This window comes from Euwallacea similis, chromosome 10, assembly GCF_039881205.1.
Source record: "Euwallacea similis isolate ESF13 chromosome 10, ESF131.1, whole genome shotgun sequence".
In the NCBI taxonomy this organism is placed as follows: domain Eukaryota; kingdom Metazoa; phylum Arthropoda; class Insecta; order Coleoptera; family Curculionidae; genus Euwallacea; species Euwallacea similis.
This window is the reverse complement of record NC_089618.1, coordinates 2,627,439-2,644,914: the sequence shown is the minus strand read 5'-3', so window position 1 is coordinate 2,644,914 and position 17,476 is coordinate 2,627,439. Positions and strand designations below refer to the sequence as shown.

General features: G+C 38.6%; 2 protein-coding genes across 2 annotated transcripts; one reads left to right on the top strand and one right to left on the bottom strand.

Moving 5' to 3' along the window:
- The first annotated feature begins 166 nt into the window (after positions 1-166).
- Positions 167-2,647, top strand: Nop60B (dyskerin pseudouridine synthase 1 Nop60B). The gene is made up of 10 exons (XM_066394217.1): positions 167-282; positions 367-497; positions 556-832; positions 883-1,077; positions 1,132-1,209; positions 1,261-1,457; positions 1,520-1,866; positions 1,953-2,016; positions 2,073-2,318; positions 2,373-2,647. The coding sequence occupies exons 1-10, from the start codon at positions 270-272 to the stop codon at positions 2,436-2,438; spliced, it is 1,614 nt and encodes a 537-aa protein (XP_066250314.1). The 5' UTR covers positions 167-269; the 3' UTR covers positions 2,439-2,647.
- Positions 2,648-3,251: 604 nt separating this feature from the next.
- Positions 3,252-5,601, bottom strand: Pms2 (mismatch repair endonuclease PMS2). Its single transcript, XM_066394373.1, has one exon. It carries the CDS (start codon positions 5,543-5,545, stop codon positions 3,431-3,433), a length of 2,115 nt encoding a protein of 704 aa, XP_066250470.1. The 5' UTR covers positions 5,546-5,601; the 3' UTR covers positions 3,252-3,430.
- Between the last annotated feature and the right edge of the window lie 11,875 nt (positions 5,602-17,476).

Here is a 17,476-nt window from a genome sequence, read left to right as displayed (position 1 = left end):
TTGCTAATTTGTAAAGTTGATCTAAATAATCATTGTTATATCGATCCTTATTATATGCGTGTAATTCAGTATAGTGCACCCTCTTTTCAATGCATAGAGAGTATTGTAGATCAATCAATGGATTTCTATTTTTACTTTTACCAATGAAAAGTACCTCTCTCTTGAATCCTGGACTGACTTATGCGCATAACACTTAATAGGAGTTTTCTAACCTCAGATTTCGGCGGCGTGTTTACTTCACTTATCGTGTACACGTGCAACGTTAAAAAATGGAAATTACAGGTAAATTCTCTTAATTTAACTCAAAGTTGCCTTTAAGACTTTTTACCGGTCCTTTTTTAATCTATTTTTCCAATTTGTTCGCAGATTCCGATAAGAAAAAGAAGAAAACCAAAACAGAAAAATTAGCTGACATTCAGAGGACGCAGGACTTTCAACTGAAAAGTTCGGACAAAGTGGCCCAACTAGACACATCCCAATGGCCTTTATTGCTCAAGGTAGGGTAAACTGTTACCAAATTTTCACGTTCATTCATATAACTTACTTGAATTTTAGAACTTTGATCGTATGAATGTGCGCACTAACCACTATACTCCAATACCTGCTGGCGCCAGCCCCTTAAAACGCGAATTATCCGAATACATTAAATCTGGGTATATAAATTTAGATAAACCAAGCAATCCCAGCTCCCATGAAGTAGTTGCCTGGATCAAACGCATTTTGAGAGTGGAGAAAACAGGTCATTCTGGTACTCTTGACCCAAAAACAACTGGGTGTCTTATTGTGTGCATAGAAAGGGCCACTCGGCTGGTTAAATCTCAGCAAGCTGCTGGTAATTTCTTTACTCATTTTTGAAGTAAATTTAAAATGTTTGTCTCACAGGAAAGGAGTATGTGACAGTGTTTAAGCTACACTCCCCCATTGAGGGGGGTGTGAAAAAAATCAAACAGGGCTTGGAGAAACTTAAAGGAGCCTTATTTCAGCGCCCCCCTTTAATATCTGCTGTGAAGCGTCAGCTGCGAGTTAGAACTGTTTATGATAGTTTGTTGTGTGATTATGATGAGAGTAGGAATTTAGGTCACTCTGTCAATTTTGGATTTGAAAACAGAATTATATTGGTTGCTATTTTAGGTGTGTTTTGGGTGAAATGTGAAGCAGGCTCTTATATTCGTACCATGTGTGTGCATTTAGGATTGGTGTTGGGAGTTGGTAAGTTTTTTTGAAAGTCAGTCTGCCTTAGGTGAAAATTGGGTTGTTTAGGTGGGCAAATGTTGGAGCTTAGACGTGTTCGCTCAGGGATTATGAATGAATTAGATGATCCAGCCACTTTACATGATATTTTAGATGCTCAGTGGCTGTATGATAACCATAAAGATGAGACATATTTAAGAAGGGTTATCAAGCCTCTAGAGGGACTCTTAATTAGGCATAAAAGAATCATCATGAAGGACAGCTCAGTAAGTAATCTTTGTCATAAAATGACCAACAAAATATTTTATTTTTTGGTTTTATTAATCAGGTAAATGCTGTCTGTTATGGGGCCAAAATCCTACTTCCGGGTATTTTGAGGTATGATGACAACATAGAATTGAATGAGGAAATAGTCATTGTAACCACAAAAGGTGAAGCCATAGCTCTGGCTTTAGCCCAAATGACTACAGCCACAATTGCTTCATGTGATCATGGAGTGGTGGCAAAAATTAAAAGGGTTATTATGGAGAGAGACACTTATCCACGGAAATGGGGCCTGGGGCAAAGGGCCAGTCAAAAAAAAATCCTTATTGCTAAAGGACAACTGGATAAATATGGACGTCCCAATGAAAATACACCCAAGGATTGGCTGCACAGTTACGTTGATCTTGCAGCGTAAGTTTTAAGTATTTATTTATTGTTGGATTTTTAAATGTTTAAAATCAAAAATGGCTTGACGGTTTTTATGGGTTTTCTTCTAGTAAACCTGCAAACATAAAAACAGAAGCCGTCGATAGCCAGACAGTGGGCGATGAATGCAAGAAGGTGAGCCCTTCAGGCTATTTTTATTTTTTCTTATTATTTTTTTTATGTTTATTTAGCGAAAGCTCAGCAGTTCAGTTGTTGATACTTCTCAAGATGCCATAGAAACAGAAGCAGACACTTCCTTGAAAGCAAAACATAAGAAAAAAAAGCACAAACAGGAGTCTGAGGACACAAGTCAAACTGAGGGTGAACCTGCAGAAGAAAGTCCTAAAAAACACAAGAAAAAAAAGCACAAGAGGGACTCTGAAATCTCAGAACAAACCAGTGCAAGTCAATTAGAAGAAAGCACTACTGAAGGAGAGGTGAGTTTATGAAGTTTTTAAATGTTGTTTAATGAGTTATTATATGTTGCGTAGCCGGCGAAGAAGGAGAAAAAGAAGAAGAAAAAATCAAAGAATCAGGAAGTCACTGAGACTGAATAAATCGGCGATCAATGTGCTTTCTATCAAATTATGTTGACTTGTTAATAACGGGTTTAATTTTGAGAGTTGCACAGCCACAATGTGCGTTGTGCAGCTTTGCCCTGTTGGGGATCATTAGAGTAAGTTTATTTTTATAGCAACGTTGACCTAAATATGGTGGACTTTATACCTTAATTGAAAAATACATTTTTTCAATAAGCAAAAAAAAACTGAATTCATTCATATTGACCAAATTTCTCCTTCAAATATTATCTCCCCATAATAAGTAAAGATAAGATATAAATTATTAATGAATAGTGGGTTTAACTAAATATTAATTAACTCATTTTGGTGATCATTATGAATTTATCCTTTTGGGGTAGGTATTATGAAACAATATTGGTTAATGTAGAGTGGCGCCATCTGTGTGGTTTACTCTTAAGCTTTATAATCATAAGTTCAACTCTGATTAACGATGCCATCGGTAGGTGCGTAGTGGTTGCCCTGGATCACTAGATTTGAAAATATATTTCAAGTTATTTTAAATTCGTCATAATCAAAATGAATAATTTTAAAACATAAGAAAACTACTCTTAATAATAACTAAAAATAAATAATTTCAACAACTATAAATAATATCGGACAAATAAAAAAATCATAAAAATACAAATAAACAATTGAACCTTAATAACTCAAAATCAACAAAATGGTGGAAACTGTTAAAACTATCTAAATAACTGTTCACTCAAAACGACTTATATTTCTTAAAAATTATAGTTTTTCAACGTAAAAACCACTAAATGACATAAAATAAATATCCAGCTTTGCAATTCATACAAAGTTTCAAGCAGTTTAATTCAAATATGTACCTAAGCAGTGGGGGGACCAAAGTGACTCCATTGCCAATTTGTACCTGTTGATCCAAGAGAGAGGCCTCAATTTGCATAATTAAGGTAAGTCCCCATAAGACGGTTAAATTAAAAGTGTCGTAAGTACCCTCACGCCATAAAAAATTACTTGCTATCAATCTTATCAGTGAGCAAACTCAAATTTAGCAGATGCCTCATAGTAGGTCGCCCATGAGGGCAATTCCAGGGCTGCTCAATCTCTCCCATGTGGTCCACAATCCTGCGCATCTCCCTAATTGACAAAGTCTTTCCTATCATTACACTCTTCCTGCAAGCCCTGGAGGCCAGCATGGCTTTAACTCGCGAAGGTTTGCAGCTCTGGCTGCAGCTTGAATCTTCTTGCAGCATAAAAATCATTTCATCTATGTCCCCTTTTCCAAAAACCATTCTTTCACTTATTGGCACCGAGGTGAGAGAAATTAAAGTTTCTGAGGGATCTTTTTTGAAACTAAAGCCGCTTTGGTTGAAGACTTGTTCATGTTCCAGTAAGGTGCTTCTAGCTGCTGCAGTCAACTCCAGCAATTTGGGGGTTACAAGTTTTTGTGTCTCCAAAACAGTGCTCTGTTGAAGTTTTTCAAAGTTATATTTTTCATCAGTGGCATGTTGGTCGATAATAAAGAGATCATTGTCAAGTTTGGTTATTATGAAACCTGAATTGAACTGCCCGATTATTTCCATTTCTTTGAACTGAGTTTTCTTAATGTGCCTGTTGAGCTCTTCTTCTGCAGTAGCATTACTTTCTGGAGTAATGTTGGACCGGAATTTCACAATATTGTTGTGATGATTTGATGATGTGTTGGTTGCAGTAGACTTAACATTAAACTGAAGGGACACCTCTTTTCTTTGAGAGCTCTTTTGAGGGCTTTCAATAGAGACTTTAAATTCCTCATTTGTTTGATCATTATCCTCCTTATCTTTAGTAAGTTCACAGGCAATTTTCACAAGCTCCTTAAGATTCTTGTCAGCCTCAGCCTCACTGTTGGCTAAATCCTCACAGGAGGCTTGATTAAACCCATAAGAGGTAAGAGATTTAGACTTCTTATTGAAGGTCTCAAAGATATTTTTGCTGGCAATTACTCCATCAGAGAAGTGACGTTTTACTCCTTTATTTGTTGTAACTTTAAAAGTTGAAGGGCATTCTTTGAAGGCTTCTATTAGAGAGGCTTTGATGGTGGCCAAAAGTAACTTTTCCTGTTCGATGAAGACTTGTCTTTTGTCTGGGGTTATATTTACATCAACTAGGCACTTTGCAATGATATTGAGATATATGAAAGGATATTGTTTGGTGTTGAATTCTTTATAGATTTTGTTTACAAGTTTAATTACTTTATAGGGCTCACAGGGACGGTTGTTGATGTAAAAAAATTGTCTGTCAGTAGAGCTCCGGCCATTGCCATGAATTGCACTTGAAATCAGGCAGTTTATTTCAAAGGAAAGTTCTTGGGCAGGGACTAAATCAAGTCCATATTCTTGACAAATTTGCTCGTCAGGTGTCACAGCTATCACTTCCACTAAAGAGGCCAGTTGTTTAATGCTGAATACACTAATAATGTTCTCTCTCACAGTTTTAAGCCCTTGAGTGCTTACAACAGTGCTTGTGACTCCTTTAGTTGTGTTGGTGCATGAGTACCTAACTCCACTTGGCAGTAAACAATAAGCATATAACAGATTACACATCTTGGTAAACTCTTTCTTTAAGTTCTTCTCAAACTCTTTTTTCCTTACTGGCAAAGTCGAGAATAAATTTTTAAGAGTTACTGTAGTTCCTTGTTGCCTAGCAGCATTTTCCTGGCTGATTATGTTGCCTCCATAATCATACTTTAGCCGAGTAGCCAATTCAGCTGACACATGTCTAGTGGTAATCTGCACATCAGCCAGCGCACATAAAGAGCTGAGGGCTTCGCCCCTGAAACCCAACGTCCCAATATTTGCTAAATCTTCATAGTCTTGTATCTTGGAGGTGTAATTCTTCAATGTCAATGCTTGGAAACTGTCTGAGTGTACTCCAGAGCCATTGTCTGACACCTCCAAGGCTTCAGCGCCATATTCACGAAGCTGGATATCTATGGAGGAGGCTCCTGCGTCTATGGCATTCTCCACCAGTTCTTTCATTGCAACTGCAAGGCTCAGCACTACTTGGCCTGAACATATTCGGTGCACTGTGTCTTTATTTATGGGTCTTATATAAGATTCTTGAGTTGTTGAGAGAGGTGGATCCATTGTTAATGTCTTTTTGGGGTTCTACCGTCGATTTTGGTTTGTTATTGCCTTGTTTTGAATGAGGTATAGGTAGAAAATTGCAAATTTCGGTTATTGAGGTTATGTTTTATTCCTGTTTGTTTACTTTTTACCTGTCGTGCACAGACCAATATTAATAAAAGACCGGTCATGTTGACAATTGAAAGTGGGACAAGGACGGAGATAGTCAGGGGGTTTTTGTTTTGTTTTCATCGTTTTCAAATTTGTGACATAGGAGCCTCTGCCTTACTAAACACGTTTCTAATTTTCCGGGCGATAAAGCTTAATCCCTTTCGCGGAAGGGTTTTGACAAAGTGACAGGCCCTCCACTCACTCCACTAAAAAACCATCCCTGATAATCCGACGGCTTTGGAGAGAAACGACACGCAAATTTGAAGTGTTTAATATAAGCACAATAGCGCTAAGCTGGATAAAGCACTCAGGATTCCTTTTGTGAAAACTATAAAGGATCCATTATGTTTGTATTACAAGGGATGATTTTTGGAGTAGTGCGGGGGCCGGTAACTTACGCCTGAAGCATTAGCATTGGTGCAACACTAGATCCCGGGCTAAAGCGAAGGGATATAATAGTGTGTCGTTACCAGCAAATAATATCAGCCGCTTTTATCTGGCGTCCCACCCCTAATTGGTTTTAAGTGAAATAGCAGCCTTATGTTTAGATATTCGGTAAATGGGGCCCCTTTAATGTGTCTTTCGATAGCTCCTGGGCTCGTTTCGGAAAACGAGCTTTTACCGCAAATCTTTCGGAGTAGACCCTTAATGGCGATCGATTCCAGTTAGCGGGCTTAAGTATTATTGTGGCCTAGTTATGGTGTCTAAAGGTATTTAAAGGAGAAAAGGGCGGATAGAACGGGAGCTAGCCGAAAGGCGTTTGTTGTATATCTTTTGCACGTCCGGGAAACCCATAAAGTCAGACCAGGCGGAATTAAAGAAAGGAACGGCCAGGCTATACTTGTCCCACGAGCCTATAAACATGGTCTCATAAATTTGATGCCCTTTGCCAAGAGCAGCGCATCCACTCGAATATTGATGTAACTACTGTGCTACATCACCCCAAGACTTTACACCGGGTATTATAAACTATGGTTAAAATGCTGGAATTGTGAAATACAGGGGCCATCTCTTTTTCTTCGGGACAATTTGTCTTCATGTCGAGTGGGTTTTTATCTCGATAATAAACTTTACATGGGACTCCCCTCTTTTCTTTTAGTCGCATCAGGTTCGGGGAATACTAAGCAGCCCCAACCTCTCGAATAGCCATTTATGTATGCACGCTATCGTGTCAAAACATATGTACTCGAATATGCGAATTAAAGTTCAAAAGTCTTTGAATAGTTTATGAGGGGGTGGTTTTTCCAACGACAACATAAAGTTTGGTTAGCTTTGACGACTCGTTGTCTTCAGAAAATAAATAAAAAGAATCATAAACGGCAACATGGCGATATTCATTTGTCAAAATATCATGGCTGGCCCGCTGCCAGGTGAGTGCGACAGAGATGGCACATAAATTGATGCTGTCGAATCGTCAATGCCAGGTGGTCAAGTTTTTTTTTGTAGACAGAGCCGGACTGGATTAGCTAATAGTAAGTGGCGATAAAGACCCCACTTTGCTAATATTTTCAAAAATTGCATATTGATTGTAAAGTGATCTATAGTAATTTTTCGAAAATTTCCCATGTCTTCTCGGTAAGCGAGACCTAAATTGACCCACATAACACCCACTTAGTTTCCATACGTAACAGCCAAGCAATGACGTTTCATAATGAAAATTTTCGGCATATGCAAAACCGCGTTTCCCCTGCGGTTCCGCAGGATTAATCCGGCCGTTAAAACCGGAGAGCCCGAACCTTGGCTAACGCAATAAATTTCCTGCTGACAAGCTACGAAGCGGGACAGAGACTAATTTACGATGATAATCAGCGAACTGGACGATGATTAACTGTATGAATAGCAGATTCGGTACGAAATTGCTTATTTGCATTCAGCGGGAATAATTCCTGGTCCGCCCGAACAAATCCCGCCGGCCGAAAAGTCCGGGACTCCGTCATTTTCCCATCATAAGTTTACTAACATTGCATGTTATTGATATATGAGTAGGAATAATTTGATTTTCGAATAGAGCGGCAAAGCAAAGGTTGACTTCTCAGAAAGCAATCTGACAATCACGCGATTTTTCGTGATTGTCTGCTAAGCTTGTGGAACATTCGAGAAAATTTCAATTAGAGAAGCACCAACTAGCATAGAACACAGAAACTCTAACCTAAGTACATTAAGCTTTGTACTGCACGTATAACGTAAGCCGGTAAGCTTAGCTGCGCGCTGGCAGCAACCGTGATCTCCCTTTAATTACTCCCCGTAGCTGACGTTGCACAGAACCTCTTTGTTCTGGCCATCAGCAGCTACAGCTTCAGCTGCAACTCCAATTTTTAAGGTGAAACTCTGGTACGTCTATGGAGAACGCCTTCCAGAGGGCGACCGCCGAAATTTCCAGTTATTATTAGGGGCGCCGTGTAATCTATAGTCCCTGTCGGAAGGGTTGTTTTAACCCTACGTTATGATTGCTACCGTGAATATTTAATCGAGTAATTAATGCAAGAAATTACCTATTATGCGGATGATTCGAGTTGCTCTAATAATTGTGAATTACGGGCCGCCATTTTGTTGCCTTCAGGGCAACACCGTTTGGTTTGCACTGAGTTTTGGGAGTTTTGAGAGCGAGGTGCGTTGACCATATTGACATTCCTTCTCTTGAAATTGTACAAAGGAATGGAGGCGGTTTTAATGTTATTAGTTTTTGATATTTTCGTACTAATCAAATCGGCCATTAATTGACATACAAATTATATGAACACCATTGCCATTGATTCTTCTCTCAAAGTAAACCACCCACAAAAATAATGGAAATGCCGCTTTTTCATTCGTTTTTGAGAGCTCTCATTTCGGAAATGTCTCAGTCGATTTCCAGGAAGAAAAAAGATTCTAAAAGTTAATTTTTTCTATAATTATTGAAACGAAATGAGCTTTCATTTTTTTGAAAAAAAATTTCATAGCATATTTTGGATTTCGTGTAAATATTTAAGATTATTTTGTTGAAAGTAGGCTGTCCCGCTTTCTGGAAATCGCAATCAGGAATATACCGGGAGTTCTATTTAAAGTAAAAAAAAAAAAATCTTATTGCATTTTTGGGTAAATCTGTAAGTTTAAAATTGGATTCAGTCTATACCACTGCCTCCGTTCAGTCTCTGCTTTCATCTTATAACTTTTGTATTTAAACCGTTCCCTTTCTCCACGAGATTTTGTGGCACTTTGTATACAGCAACCCTTTTTAGCATTTTTTTTTAAATCAAACGAGTTCCAGATATACTTTCTGTTGAGCGAAGTACTGTTAAGCATTTGATATATTGCCAAGAATCCCTAAATAATGTTACAATAGAGGTTATATTTTTAGTTAATGCGGTTAATACAAATTCCTTAATGTGACTTATTAGACGTCAATTTTGGAAATGTTGGACTATTATTTTCCAGCCATAGAAGTTAGTTGGGAGTTTAAAAATTGGCAAGGTAGTCAGGTTAGGAAAAAACTTTTGAGAGATAATGATGCTTAGTTAATTTTTATCTTTTTAAGTTTAGGCAAATTAGTAAAAAATGTCGAAAATTTCCATCTAGTTAAATATTCTTTTTAAGTCTTTATAAGTATTTTTCAGTAAATTAGCCAATCATGTTCCAAATTCACCATGTTGAAAATTCGGCTTAGCAACTAAAATCCCTCATTGTCCAAGGTAATTCCATCAGATTAGTTATAAATTTCCCATTCAGTAGCGTAAGCTAGTAAAAAATTAATGATTATTTTCTTCATTCGGGTACCTTTGGTTTAATACAAAGTTCCCTTTGATAGGTCCGGGTTAGGCCAAAATTCTCCACCGGAGAAATTTAGTCGAGACCTGCCAACTTTCCAGCGTTAGATTTACAGATTTGTAACCTGAGTTTTCTAGCATTTTTCTGGTTTTCTCGCAGTGATTTTATGTTACAAACTTACACAGGACTATAACAGTACAAAGAAAGTGACTTAAATTGGCTTTAGCCTAATAAAACCCCAAAGAAGAGACGTAAACCGAGTGAAGGTCCTAAATAAGTAAAACGGAAACGCAAAAACGGTACAAGTGGGAAACGGTTAATTTTCTAATTTAGTGCTTAAGTTGCTAACAGAGCGGTCGTGAATTTAAAATAAGAGAAGAAGTATGACTTGGCAAATTGTTGCCTCAAGTACGTGTTTCAAACTCAATTAATTTTTCACTCTTCGTGAGGGTTTTGGGGGGCTTCCGCCATTAACTAGTCATTTCTTGGGCATAAAAAAATGGAAAACTGTTGGCAAATAAACACACATATACCAGTCATTGGAACAATAAACCGCTAATTACTGGCCCTCAACTTGACAGCATCGGCAATGGGGTAATTTTTCATGGTTTTTAAGAGGTTGATTAATATGTTTGTGCGTTGGACGTGTGTAATTAGTGATGTTTGTTTTTGCGTGTATAACGAGGGGGCGAATCAACAAAAAAAAGAACCTTAAGGACTAAATATAGCCAATGCAGCGCATATGAGCAACGTCCATTTGTCCCTTTCAGAAAAACCCTAAAAGGTCGCTAAGCTTTATGCACTCGAAGGCAGCTTTGCTTTAGACTTAAACTAAAACGACATTTAATAGACAATAAAACTCGCATTTAAAATTAAAAAGGCTCTGACGTTTCCCGGCAAGAAACAATCAGGGAAACTTCCGGACAAGCAAAGAGGACATTGACGTTTTCCCTGGGGGTTCACGAAAACGCATCGAAACGAAAGGTCTTCGTAATTGTTTAAGAGTTCTCTTCCCCCTCGGTAATTATGGTCGACATTAAATAAACCTGTGTCCGTTCTGAATCGATTTATTGATTTTGATTCCCGGCAAAATGTTTTAAAATAGTCTCTTGTAGACGTATGGAAGAGTAAGACGAAAAACAAAACTCTCCTCCGATATTTTGTCAAGAAAATATTTCAACCGGCCCTAAAATACCAATTTCCAGAAATCTATTGTCTGGTTAAGTGGGGTCACGTACATCCTTTAACTTGTAGTTGTAAAGACTGATCAATATACTCGCATCTTTCTTGATAATCTGTACTTTTCTCAGTTTTCGATAGTTATAAACTGCTCCAGGTTTAATAGGGTCGTCTAAGTGTCCGTCTTTAACCTGACCCTGTAAAGAGTGTGATATAAGAAGCTTCCGGCATGTCGGCGTCCTTATTTAACTATCAGTTATAAAGTGAGACGAATATATTCGTCAGAAGTTTTCTCAGTTTTGGCAAAATTTAAATTGCATTAATAGGGTCACGTAGTCACTTGTAATAGGGTCACGTAGTTGTCTTAATGAAACTTGCAGGTCTATCGAAACATGCAAACTCATCTGCAGCTTTCTCACTTTTCGCATGATATAAACTATACCTGGATGCCACTTTGCGCATGTAATAAACTGCTTCAGGCTTAATGGGGCTATAAAGTCGTCGTCATTTTACTTGCAGTTGCTTAAAGAGAAGTTAATGGTATCTATTTATTTGTGGTTTTCTTACTTTTAGCGAGATGTAAACTTCATTTGGTTGGATTTTAGTACCTCGATAAGGTGCAGATTAACTTGCATTTATAGTAACTTGAATTTTACAACATAACAACTCTATCCCTAGCTGGGTATCGAAGAACCGGTCTTTAATAAGAATATTTTGATTTAACTTGCAGTTCTGGGGATACATGCTATTCCTCAGTTTTCATGTAGTTTAAACTGTCTCTTTTTTAATTAACGTGCTATTGTAACGTGAATTTAATAAACTCATCTGCTACTTTTCCCAGTCTCAGCAAGATGTAAACTGAAACTAGTTTAATGGGACATGTAGGCTTCGTTGTTTAACTTGCTGCTGCAGAGAGAAATGCATTTACCAATCTGATATGCATGATATAGACTAGTTCTGTATATCGCTTTTTGCATAAGATAACTATAAACTGTTTCAGGCTCAAGAAAGATAATCACAGATATGTGCAGTTTTCTTAGTTTTGCAAAATGGAACTAGTGAGTGGGGTTATATGAGTGTCCGTGGGGAAAGTGTTTGAGAACATGCTTGTCTGCATTTTCTTAGTTTTCTATGACTCAATTTCTCAAAAGATATAGAAGAAAATGTAGCTCTAAAAAAATGTGAGATTGTAGTGAGACTGTAAGATAAAAATAGATTAAAATTGTGAGATCTGGAAAAATTCTATAAGTATCGAGCTGATATAGTATAGTGTAGATACTATATTTCAAGAAAAGGGTGCTGAGAGACGTTTGATCCGGGGAATATGACTAAAACTATGAAGAAATTACTGGAGAATCTTGAAATTGTTGAGTTGAAGTTATAAATGGAATTATATTAGTCGAAATTAAATTTATATGGAAGGGTTACAACAACTTCTTCAGAGTGCTAGTGAGTGACATGAAAATCTGAAGATACCTTGATGGAAATAAATTAAGAATGGAGACGATAACACCAGAACTCACATATAGTTATAAATAAAAAGTAATGCTGCATCAGGCAGAACGATATGGATGCTCTATAATCGATTTTGACATGATGAACAGTCCTTAAGCCCAAACGAGCTTTTGCGCCCCTAAACACGGATAATCTTGAGAGATCCAGATTTTACGGTTGACAGGCGAACTCTTGTATGATCATAGCCATATACTCTCGCATCAGACACTCCCTTGTACTACGGAGTCCCCCGGGAGAGGGCCCGCATATCGGGGGGTCCCGGTTGTTCATTTTTGGCATCTGTAACCGTTTTTGGATCAGTGTTATTTCTATTTCGAGCTTACTATAACTTGGCTCTATTAGATTACATCAGGGTAAGTGGATTTTTTTCTTTTTTTATATAGATGGAGTTGGTGTAACCCGAATCGATGGTCGGACACAGAAGTCGTGAAGTTTAACCCAGGTCGTTTAGGATGTTCATCAAGTATGTAGGAGCGTTGGATAATTCAGCAGTTCGACCCTGCCGTCAGCACACTTGACTGGCACACAAATCTTACCTCTCTCCGACTCTGTCTGGAAACAAATGAAGTCCTGGAAAGGTAAGTCGTCCTTTTTTCGCCGCAATTGGAGGTTCAATCGAAGCTAGAGGAATTATTTAGTTGACAACGTATATATAGGCAAATTCGTGACAGTTGCTTTGTATATAGAGATGTAACGGCCGGGTGTTTTATTAGCCCCAAAACTTTAATTTTCCGAAGCTTTTTCCTTTAATTTCGGCAAGATTTCCGCGAATATGGCAAACCGGGGGTAGGGCCGAAAATTGATTTCCCTGGAGGTTTTTTCTGCGCTCCACAATACGCTCCCGATCCACCTTGTTCCGCAGAACTACTATAGTATTTGCAGTTTCTGGAAATGGGTTTGTTATCACCCACCATCCCCCCAATCCCCGGCTCGAAGTTTAACTAAATTGCGCTCAATTTTCTCGGCCTCAGATCGATTCTAAAGCAGAATCTGCCCACGCCGAATGAGGTTTTTCAATGGGTTCCAATTTACACTTTAAGGCCCCAGTTCCTTTCTAACTGCGGACACACATTTAAGGGCTCATCAATATTGCAAGAATCCCCGAACTGCGAGAGAGGCTGATGAAGACACCATGCCGATGGCCGTCCCTTCGAGTGCAGAAAAGCCCTTCGCAGCGGCAGGACGGGAATTTGTACCAATCTGTGCTTAGAAGTGGCGCGATTGTAGTTACGTCATTGTTAGAACCCGCCCCATCTATTATTCATGAAGGACGCGGGGGAACGAGAGGGGTGCGGGGACGGCGATGGGAGTTGCTGCAAGGGCGGCCGATTCGCAACCCCGATTGCTGATTTAGGCCTGCGAGTGCGTCGCGACGGCTTCGTTCTCTTGTTATTCGGGGGGATTTATGTACTCCCCGGGCTTTTATTTATCGTCCCCATTTACTCGGTTTTAATTACCTCAAAGAAAACCGAATGTCTTTGAAGTTGGGATTACCCAAAGCCATCAAAGGAAGTTACATAGGTCTATGCCTAATCTCACATCGGCGAAAGCACATTTTCCCAAAAGAAAAACTAATAAACGCTCGAACTCGACCCAAAACCGAATTTTAATAAAGCGTTCTACACAAGTGCGAAAGGGTTATTTTGCCGGTTAATTTCGCTCAGTACTTATTCATGGCCGTTTTAATAATGATGAGAAAAGGGGCCCGGGGGTTATTCCGGACGATGTAACGGCCGCGGGGCCTCCGGGACTCCGTTAGCGGTCCAACAAATCATGAAGGTTCGGCCATCTGTACACATCTTACGCGAATCGCCGGCCGTACATCTGCATTTCAAATTACCTCATTACCCGCCGGTCTGGTCAGTTGAAAGGGCATATTTTCTCAAAATGACCGCTACACTCCTGGATATTGCTAGGCGCTTCTCCGGCCGCAATTTGCCAGATTAGAAAATAAGGAAAAAAAGCGGGAAAGAGAGTCGATGTCAGAACTGAAAAATGACGTACCATCGGGTTCTGCGTCTTGGGGAAAAAAGGAAGTAAGAATTATTTTGCCAAATATCCTTTGAAAATGTCTCAAAAACCGGTAGAGCAAATTAATATAATGTTCGGTCGCACTTATTAATCTAACCTATAGATATAATAAACTAATATGAAAAGGTTATTTTTAGGACATAAATCTGATGAGTTTTCCTCAAGATTATACCTCTGTTTCTGAGATATAAATATTTTTATGGAATACGTAGGGTGTCTTTTTAAGATGTGCTTACTATTGATATCTTCGAAGCGGTAAAAGTTGCAAAATTGGTTATATCGGAAAAAGGTTGCCATTTTTCAGGACTTTTAATTTACTCCAAACAGCGTTACTAAATCGTTTTTGATATCGGAAATCTAAAGTTGGTCAAAGCTTTTACTCGGAAATATATCAAACAATATCAGTTAGTCCATCTATTCGCGCTTTGAGTTTCTCCTGTATAACTTAGTACAAGGAAGTACTTTTCTCCTAACTACCAGCTAAATATCCCCTATTTCAAAGAGGTATTGTTTCTCCTATACCGTAGAACCTTTTGAAGAAGGTCATCACTCCAATGGCTGATGAACAGTACCCTTATGCGAGGGCTGAACTTTGCTCAGTACTCTGCTAGCCACCCCCATCGAGCTAGGGATACTTTTTTCTAATGCATGATACAAACTCTCTTTCCTCGAGAGGGATTATTTCTTCATAAGTTCGTAAAATTCCCTCCTATAATCTGCTGATGATCTCCGTAGTGAAGGGACTTTTGCTTTTGCCACAGCATGAAATAAAATTCTCCTCTTAGAGGAGTTACTGAGACCCCTTATTACAGCTTTATTGCAGCCCCCCCCTCTATTTTGAGGAACTTTTCCCCTGTAGTTTGGTAAAATACCCTCTTTTTTTAAGGCCTTTTGTTTCCTAGTAATCTACTGATCATTTCCCCGAAGGGGAAGAGGTTCTGTTTTCGTAACAGCCTGAAATAAAGTTTCTTGCTTTAATGAAGAATTATACAGGGTGTTTCAGAATAATATGTCATAAATTTAAGGGGTGATTCTAGGAGTGATTTTGATAAAAAAGTTTATATGAACCTAGGTCCATTTTCGCTTTTTGATTGAAATACGGGGTGTTAAACTTTGCTATATATATATATATTTTTTTTTAATAAGTCCGGACCTGCATTTGATATTTTTATCAAACTTGGTGGGCCTAAATTAGGTGTAGAAACATATCTTTTGAGAGAAAAAAGAATTTTTAAATTTAAATAGTGGCGCCCTCAAAACCATGAAAAAAAATCGCATGATAGCTTCTTGTAACACTATTAGAAATATTCCGGGAATTTTTCAAAAAGTGCGCGATAATATGAGAATAAGGGCTGAGGCATGTGTTATTGCAGGCGGAGGACATTTTCAGCAACTTATTTAATTTTTTTTATCTGAATGGTCGTTATAAATTGCTAAAAATTAAGTATTATTATAACTAATTTAATCGTTATTATAACATACAGTGTTAACTAATCCGTTTGTTGTTTGAAAACGCTCGATGTTACGAAAAAAATTCAAGAGACCATTTTTTTAACAAAAAGAACTAGAATTAAGAAAACGATTTTTGTTTTTTGAAAAAGCAGCGGCGTAACATATTTTTCACAAAAAATAATCAGGGCCATGGCCTTGGAGGCGCCATTGTTTAAATTAAAAAATTTGTTTGTCTCTTAAAAGATGTGTTTCTACACCTAACTTACGCCCACCAAGTTTGATAAAAATATTTAATGCAGGTCCGGCCTTATTAAAAAAAAAACAAAAAATATAGCAAACTTTAAGACCCTGTATTTCAGACAGAAAGCAAAAACGGACCTAGGTTCATATAAACTTTTTTTCTCAAAATCACTCCTAGAATCACCCCTTAAATTTATGACACACTATTCTGAAACACCTTGTTTAGAGTTCAATGGATAGTATGTCAGCTGTTTCCTCAGTAGCCCGGTGAACAATTTTTATCTTCGAATTGGATTTCTTTTCTAATAACTCGGAATAAAAAGTCAGTTCAGGAGAAATTTAAACGAAGGAGTATCGACTTCGCCTGGATCGACGCAACCACTTGTACACTCCATTGTATGCCTAACCTAAAGATGTATGTGTTTTTATTTCTCCAGACAAAACCCAAAAAGAGTCAAATCTCCGGCCCTCAAAACCAATTCGAGAATTCCCGAATGGCATTGGTCATGACAGGATACAAAGCGTTCGCCCGTTCAGCCCTCCTGAGGGTGGCGCAGCTATTGCATAACCGTGTAAACACTAATGCTGCCTTTGTCTTAAATAGATCCCTAAGGCGTTGTTCGCCTAATTATAATAGGGTGTTATGCATACTATAAAATGGAGAAACAACTTCGATTAATCTATTGAGAATTGGATCTGATGGAGTGTTGATCAAATATTTAGAAGTTGATTATATCAATCAGTTGCAGCGTAATTGGATGCCACTTCTAAAAAGCCAAATTACTGCCCTCCGTGAAGGGCGGTTTAAAGCGATGGAAAGGTCGACTTAAGGGGGCTAATTGCAAGTTACCTGTATAGCAGCAATTGCGTTATTAAGTCTTAGGCCACAGGTATCGATCACCCGCCAAAGTTATAAGCGACACTTTACCCATCAGCTCGAAAAAGGGGTTAATCCTCAAGTGACCCGGCCCTTTGTCACTATTCGTAGATTAATTTTTAATAAGGTTAGATCAGATGTTATGTTTAAAATTAGTGTAAATCAAAGGGCAAACCCTCATCCCGAGAGAGGCGGCCGGCGCCCCCTGGGAGGGAGAGTGCATTATCAAATTACCGCCCTCCGCCCCTGCGTTCGCCGTTAATCTGTTTTCAATGGAGTTCGAACCGGGGGTTGTATTGTGATACTCTCTGAAAGCGACCTGTTCGGGGAGGGTGGAATTTCGCATTTGATACGTGATTTACGCAACAAAGGCTGCCCAAATGCGTCCCCGAAGCGCCACAAAGCAACTTTTTTAATTACCCCCCCTCACGAAATTTAAAGGCACTCCGCCCAAAGACATCAGCAGCAGTTTAAGTGTCGCTAACGGTGGATTTAAGACTCTCTTCCCAAAATTAATTTTTTCACCGCCCCTTCACTTTTTTAATTCCCCCGTTAATTGTGCAGTAAATTCCGGGTTTATGTTGAGTTGCAACGTTTGCCTTCAAATAATAAAGTCCCCGTTTGAATTCGGAACAGCGGCAAGACCTTTTATGTCGGACCGAAGGTACGAACCCTTAAATAATTGATTTTAAAAGCAGATCCTAACATGCTGCAAGGGACGAATGATGGGCCAAATGAGCAAA